Raw genomic sequence first — 7,612 nt, 5'->3', positions numbered from 1 at the left:
CCCCGCGCCCCGCCACCCGGCGCGCGCGCCGCTCACCCGCCCCTCCGCCCCTCCCGCCGCCGCAGGTGTGGTTCCAGAACCGCCGCGCCAAGGAGAAGAGGCTCAAGAAGGACGCGGGCCGGCAGCGCTGGGGCCAGTACTTCCGCAGCATGAAGCGCGCCCGCGGCGGCCCCAAGTCGGACAAGGACAGCGTGCAGGAGGAGGGACAGGACAGCGACGCCGACGTCTCCTTCACCGGTAGGGCCGAGGGCCGCAGCCGGGGAGTCCCGCAGCTCCGCGCCCAGCGTCCCGGGAGCCTACAAATGTGAATTTCCCATTCAGGGCGGCCTTAGCCTTCCTTTAAAGGAGTTGGTAGACCCTGGTCCCCGTCCCCAAGCCCTGCAGTTTGGCCCCTAGGGCGCTCAGCTGTTCCCGAGTGGGGGACAACCCCCACGACCCATGTGTCCCGCAGCCAGCTTTCTCGTGGGGAAAGGGTCCATACCATCTCTGTGGCTCCTGGCCCTTGCAATGATTTTTAGGAAAGTGGGCAGCACAGTTTTGGGGTAAGTGATAACAAGTCCTGGCTGTTTGGAGTGGGGCGGGGAGTCCTCCCCTCTCTGTGGGATCTGATTATCCCGCTCCCTGGTACCAGGGAGACTCTATACTTCCTCAAACCATTTGTGCAAGAGACTCTGGCTGCATTGTGACCTTAGAGTACTCACTGTGCGGCTCAGAGCCTCAGTTAAGTTGTCTGCAAACTGGGAGCGCTGGCCACCCTTCTCAAGGCAGCCTTGGGGATTATCCTACAGCCCTGGGCCCTGAGCGGCCTGTTCTGGCCCTGATCCCACCCGCCGGCGGTCCCACCATTCCGCAGACAGCAGGTGGGGTTGAGCTGGACAAGCCCAGTAAGCACAGAGGCAGAGGGCAGCACAAGTTCTAAGAGCAGGAGAGGCTTGGGCTGGCCGGCGGGGCAGGTCACCCCTGAAGGAGGGGCACTGGGGGCAGGGGGCGGAGGGGGCGGGCCCTGAGCAGCGCCATCTGCTTCCACTGCAGATGAACCAACCATGGCCGAAATGGGCCCTGCCAACGGCCTCTACAGCAGCCTGGGGGAGCCCACCCCAGCCTTGGGCAGGCCCACGGGAGCCCCAAGCAGCTTCCCACTGGAGCACGGAGGCCTGGCCGGCCCGGAGCAGTACCGCGAGCTGCGCCCCGGCAGCCCCTATGGTGTCCCCCCATCGCCAGCTGCCCTGCAGAGCCTCCCTGGCCCCCAGCCCCTTCTCTCCAGTTTAGTATATCCGGATGCTGGCTTGGGCCTGGTGCCCACGGGGGCCCCAGGTGGGCCCCCGTCCATGAGGGTGCTGGCAGGAAACGGACCCAGCTCCGACCTGTCCACAGGGAGCAGTGGGGGCTACCCTGACTTCCCTGCCAGCCCCGCCTCCTGGCTGGACGAGGTCGACCACGGCCAGTTCTGACCGAGGCCCCCAGCTCCACTGAGCACCGGACGTGAGGGGTGTGGGCAGCAGTGCTGCCCCTGGCTGGGTGGCCCGGAGCGACACTTCCGTCCTTTCCCGAAGCCCTGGACCTCTGCAGGAAGCAGGTGCCACCGGCAGCAGCAGCGGAGGACAGGATGAGGACCTCAAAGAGGGCTCCTTTCAACGGAGCGCCCAACCCCGCACCCCTCCCTCGGGCAGAGGGACTCCAGCGGTTCCTGTCTGCTGCTCCTTGGACACAGGGCTGCTGGCCTGGTGGCCGCCCAGCAAGCCTTGTTTTGTAAGCAGACTTCTCCCTTGATCGACGAATTAACTGGACGCTTGCTGTTTCTAGACACGAAGTGTCACCCCCACCCAGGCTGGGCCCTCACTCCGGCCTCGCTCCAGCCCAGAGCAGCACAGTCCTCAGGCTGGAGGATGCTTTACTTTCTAAAGTGAAAAAACATAGTACGAACCATGAACCATGCTTTTATTTTCCAAGCTCCATCTGCCTGGTGGAGACCGACTTTAGGTCGGAGATGGGCCTCTTCTGTCCAGACAGGAGTTAGCCGAGCAGGAACCACGCCCGTATCCCCCTCCGGTCCCAACCCCCACCTTCCCCAGGAGCCTCCTCTCCCGTCTTCCCTGGGGGAGCTGGCTCTAGACCTTTCCATTCTTGACTCTACCACCCGTCGGAGGAGACTCCACTGCCTGCGTGCCCTTCTTCTCCAGGTCCGTGGGGAGCTCCCTCCCGCCTACACCAGGTTTCTACCCCCTCCCCCTTCACAGCCGCCCCCAGGCCCTCCGGGTCCAGGCCACGCCCAGCCCGCCGATTTCCGTTGCCAAACAGCTTGTGGCGGCTCTAACTGCGTGAGGCCTGGGCGCGTCTCCTCCGCCCCAGACTCTGAGGCCGGCGGCGGGTGCGGCCCGGCCATCCCGTGAACCTGCACCCCAAGCAACCTGTTGGTTCTGTGGACGTCCAGTGTCTTTTATTTACTCTCTGACCATCAGCTCTTTCTAAGACTTCAATAAATCTGTCAGTGACGGTCTAGAAAGTCCGGGTCTTCAGGGCGGCTGGGGGTGCGCGATGCAGAGAGGGCGTTGGGGGGGAGAGCGGTTCCCTGAAAGTGGGAGACCATCCTGCCAGGGATGGCACCTGCTGTGAATGGGGCCTTCTGCCCCTGGATCTTGGCCCAACTTCTGAGCACCGGAAGGAGAGGTGGAAAACAACCTGCCCAGCCATGGGGAGAGGGCTGGCGCCCTAGTACCCGGCCCCTGGGAGAGGCAGGGCTGGGGTGGCCCCAGGGGCTGGGGTGGCCGAGAGTGTGCTCACAGTGTGGAGTGGCCGCAGCAGAGGCGGGAGGGGCTGGAGTCAGCCGATCAGGAGATTCATGGCACATGTTCCCCGGGGCCTCACCCACTTGGATTCCAATCCTAGCCATCTGCTAACTTGCTGTGTGACTCCGGGCAAGTGAGCTGCCCCCTCTGAGCCCTGTTCTCTTGTGAAGCAGAGTGGTAGCAGCCCCTCCAAGGGAGATGTAAGAAGACAGTCCGTGCCTGGGGCCTCATCTCGCCCCGGCGATGAGCGCTCCCTGGAGAGCAGGACCTGGGCCTCCCACTGGACAGCTGGGGCACCGAGGCGGGTGGGGGCATGAGCCTCCAGTGCGGGAGGGAGGAGGGCCGCCCCCACATCGAAGAGGCACTCGGGGCAGCCCCGGGCTGGGAATTGGGAGGCACCAGGAGAGGATTCCGGGCTGGGAGGAGGGGCCCTGAGGCCATTCCATCTGGGCCGCAGCAGGGCAGTCAGCAAGGGACTGAGCGGTCCTAGGTTGGCCTGGGGGGATGGTGTTCAAAGGTCAGGCCTCCCGGGGGCGGGGGCGGGGGATAGAGAGCCCCCGCCAGAAGGAAAGCAGTCCCGACAGACTTGCGATGGGGCGGGCGGCTCAGGGGTGGGAGGGTGTCAATCCTCAAGTCGACCCCCCTCCCGTCTTGAGCCCCTCCCCCAGGCCGCCCGGGACCTTTTAGGCTCTGACAGGTTAATAAAGTGCTAAGTGTCCCCGCGGGGCCCTCCGCCTGTTGGCAGTTGCCCGCCGAGCTCGCTCCAGCTGGCGGCGCGTCGATAAGTCAGGGAGGGCGGCAGGCCGGGGGTGGGTGGCCTTTGAGACCCCTCAGGGCCCAGGCCCAGCCCGCGTGTGGAAGCATGAGACCCCAGCCAGTGCGCTGGAGGGGGCACGCGAGATGTGCCCGGGCACGCGGCCTCCCTGCAGTGCTCGCTCACGCACCCTCTCTGGCCTCGGTGTCCCCCTCTGAATGGAGCAACCCCGGACGGAAACACAGCTCCACGTCCCGGGGCCACAACGAAGCCCGCTCGCCGGATACGTGTGGGTGTCCCCGTCTCCCCACGAGGGGACCCTGGGGCCCTGCCGGGACTCTCACAGCAGCGGGGACTGTGCGGAAGCCGGAGACGCAGCCCAGGACCCCGACCAGCGTGGCCAGCAGGCGTCAGGGGTGCCGCCAGGCTGGGGGGCACCTGGGTGGGAGGGACCCAGTCGAGGATTTGGGACCCATTTGAGCTTACTAACCTTTTTTCTGGGAGCGTAGGGCTTGTTAACCTTTGAACCCAGTGATGTATTACATTATCAAATGCAAATTCGTGAATAATATAAACAATAATGGCGGCCAGTACGTAAAGGGTCTTCTCTCCTTTTAAATATGCAATTCACACAAGAGGCAAGAGTTCAAAGGACACTCCCAAATCAAGGACGTGTTTCTCCCTGAGAGGAGGGGGCACACCTGCTGCTCATCTCCCTCCTCGCCCCCCCCCCAAGCTGGCTGTCTTGGGGGACTGCCCCCCCAGATGTGGCCAGGAGGGGGTCCAAACCCTGGGGGCTTGCCTGGCTGAGTAGCAAGACTATAAATCAATGGGTTTTCAAAGGAATCAGTCTGGAGCGCTAAATCCCAGGGGCTGTAATGATCAATTCTTTAAGCCCATAATTGTTCAAATTACTCCGAGCAACATAAAACATTAATTTTAAGAAATTTAATAGAAAAAAGCTCTTTAAATCCGCAACGAGATAAATGACACCCAGCATTGCGACCTTTTTCCATACCTTGGTGACATTGAATAATCTGAAAGTTATTTACATTTTCATTCTTCGTGGAAAATGTTGACAAGCTTTTGGCCGTGGGCGAGGTGGTGCGGCGGTGCGGAGGGCCCCCTCCCCCTAATTAATGGGGGAGCCACGGCTTCATAAAGCAGGGTTTTCATCCGTCTGCCTGGACGACCCGGGCGGCGGCCCCCACCCCTCCTGGAGCGGGTGCAACAAGGCTCATTTTTTACCATGAAAAGATTCCCTCCCGACCAGCAGAGCCCCCTCTTGGCGTTCCAAACTCGAAGGGAGAGGAAGGAGCAGCTGTTGCGGGGGCGTCGCGAGGATGGCGTCCCTGGCCAAACCTGAGCGGGAGCGAGGGACAGGTTCTGTAGACCCCAGAGTCAGGGTGCACGTGTGCAACGGCTGCGCACAGTGTGCGTGAGCGTGTGTGGACGTGGGCGTGGAGGTCATCCCAGGAAGGGGGGCCGCAGCCCTCAAGCCCTCAATCCACCTGTCCCGGGAGACCGTCCGGGTGTGCCACCTCAGCCAGGTTGCCCCAGGTGACTCCTGAGGTGCCCCGCTGGGCTGACGTCCTCGAGCGGAGCTGGGGCCCCGCTAAGTGCGGAGACTCGGCCTGGGGGTGTCCCGGGCTCCCGGCTGCGTCCCTCACCTCTGTCCTTAGGGGTCTTGGAGAGCCGGGCCCCGGAGCACAGGGTCGAGGCGAACTGGCCTGGGTTCCCCGGGCCGCCTCGGGCAGTGGCTGCACCCTTCTGAGCCCCACAGAGCAGCAGCACGCCCTCCCCTCCAGGGCCACTGTGAGGGGAACAAGCTCCCATGAGGGGCTGGGCAAAGCTGGGGACAGCGACGAAACCACCGCCCTCCGGTTTTGAGGGCAAATCCCACGGACGCAGAGGAGACGGCGACCCACACCATCCCGGACTCTCCGTGCCCGCGAGCCTTCTTCCCCAACCCGTAGGTCTCAGTCGCTGTGACGGAAGCGGGGCTCCAGTATCCTCCCCACTTCCAAATGGAGCCCCCAGGTCTAGGTGTCCTCTGAGCCCAGTGCTGGGGCGGGGGACCCAGACGGGGTGCCAAGAGGGGCTCAAGTCCTCCTGCCCCCCTCCAGCCAGTGTCTGCCCTTCCGGGTGGGCAGGCAGAAGGCAGAGTGGGGACCTGCGGGGGGAGGTCATGTGCTCAAGGTGATTGGTCTGGGAAGACCCCAACCTGTCCCTGAGGGGTCCCCTGGCCCTGAAGGGTCCTCCATGGCAGAGGGGACTCTTGGTCTCGAGGGGTCCTCCATCACTGCGGGTCCCCCATCCCAGACGGGCCCCCCATCCTCGAAGTGTTGTCCCATCCCCAAACCTGAGGGCAGCCATCATTCTGTCCCCCATGTCCGCGGCCATCTGCTGTGGGCCAAGAGGGGACTCTGTGCCTCTCTCTGCGCGCTGTCCCCCTCATCTGTGACGGAGTGGTCTGGTCAACAAGCCCAGGAAGAGACGCACCACTGGCCTCCGGGGAAATGGAGTCAAAACCACGGAAGATGCCCCCTCGCACCCACCGGATGGCGACAAAACGAGACAACCAGATACTAACAAGTGCAGGTGGGGCCTTGGGGAGACCGAGGCCCTCACGCTGCTTCTGGGGCTCTAAGATGCCACCGCCGTGGGCACGGCCTGGCGGCGCCTCCGCACCCTGCTCACAGCGGCTCCGCGTGGCCCGGCGACTCCACTCGTGGGTGCGCAGCCGAGGGACCCAGATCCCCGGACATGAATGTTCATGGCGGCACAGGAGCCAAACGGTGGAGACAGCCCAGATGTCCATCAATGAATAAACCGATAAAAATGGGGGTCCATCCGTACCATGAGATAGCACCCAGCCATAAAACCGTGTGACGTGCCAACACGCGCCTCGGCAGGACGAGCCTGGAAACGTCACGCTGGCTGAAGGCCGCCAGATGCAGAAGGCCACGTGCTATCCCATCCTCTTTATAGAAAGTGTCCAGAGCAGGTAAATTCAGAGACAGAGAAGGTTCGTGGTTGTGGGGCGGGGTGTAGCAAGTGACGGCTAACGGTCCGGTCCGGGATGCTGTGAGGTGGGGCAGCCGGAGCTAGGGGAGGGCGCGTGCACACCACATGCGTTACGGCTGAGTTTATGTGACGTGCATGTCACCTCGGGCACCAAACAGGAAATCCTGCAATAACGGTGGGAGGACCCCCACTGCCAGGTCACGGATCCCGGCGTCAACGTCCCCCCACCCCCGCCCCAAAGCGGCCCTCTCCTGACAAGGCCCTGGAAGCCGCCCCACCCGGGAGACCCCCACGGTGGAGCGCGGAGGGCCCACGGCGCTGCCGGCGCCTGGCGGGAGGACCGCGCATCTGTGCTCCACGCCCTGGTCCCAGCCTGCAAGGTGGCGGGCGGGACTGGCAGCCGACAGACCCTCCCCAGCCGAGCACAGCTGTCCCGGAACTCGCTGCGCCCTTCCCGGGAAAGGGCTTGTGTCCAGGCAGGCTTGGCTTGGGGGGCTGAGCAGAGAAATGCATGTCAGCCCCCCGACCCACGCCCCCCTGGCCTGGTGGTCATCTGCAAAGTGGCTCCGTCCTGTCCCCCAGCCTAAAGCTCCACAAGAGACCCCTGACCATTGTCCCCAGGCCAGCCCGCCCTGACCACCAGCTTTGTTTGCGCTCCAGAAAGGGCAGAGGTCGAGACCTGTGATGTTTCAGGGTGACAGGGTGACACACACCCTCTCCACAGGCCCCCCACCCTCATTTTCTTTCTGTGCTGGGAGAACAATGCTTGCTGCAGACAGGGCGGGCGTCTGCACTCTGGAGAGGCTCCCCTCGTCTCCCTGGAGGACAGGAGGCGGGGCCGGCCAGCCGCCACCAGCACTGAGCTGGGCGGGGGGACCCCAGCCATGGCTAGCAGGCAGAAAGCCCCCGGGGACCCCTGAGCCCCACCGTGCGCTGGTATTTCATGCGGCCCGACTCCTTGGGACCCGGCGGACACCCCGCCCCAGGGCCCTTGCTCCCAGGGCTGGGGTTTGGTGAGGACACCCCTGACCATTTCCCCAGCAGC

At 63.9% G+C, this 7,612-nt stretch overlaps 1 protein-coding gene across 1 annotated transcript in view; it reads left to right on the top strand.

Moving 5' to 3' along the window:
- The window catches only part of LHX3 (LIM homeobox 3), an 8,870-nt gene extending 6,383 nt beyond the window's left edge, over window positions 1-2,487 (top strand). Inside the window, exons 5-6 of the mRNA XM_034663755.1 lie at window positions 66-237; window positions 1,033-2,487. Coding sequence (XP_034519646.1) covers window positions 66-237; window positions 1,033-1,451 — 591 coding nt within the window. The 3' untranslated portion in view covers window positions 1,452-2,487. The remainder of the gene's footprint in view (window positions 1-65; window positions 238-1,032) is intronic.
- The last annotated feature ends 5,125 nt before the right edge of the window (window positions 2,488-7,612 follow it).

This window comes from Ailuropoda melanoleuca, chromosome 7 (genome assembly GCF_002007445.2).
Source record: "Ailuropoda melanoleuca isolate Jingjing chromosome 7, ASM200744v2, whole genome shotgun sequence".
NCBI lineage: Eukaryota > Metazoa > Chordata > Mammalia > Carnivora > Ursidae > Ailuropoda > Ailuropoda melanoleuca.
The sequence above is the reverse complement of the archived record's forward strand: the minus strand, read 5'-3'. Positions and strand labels throughout refer to the sequence as shown.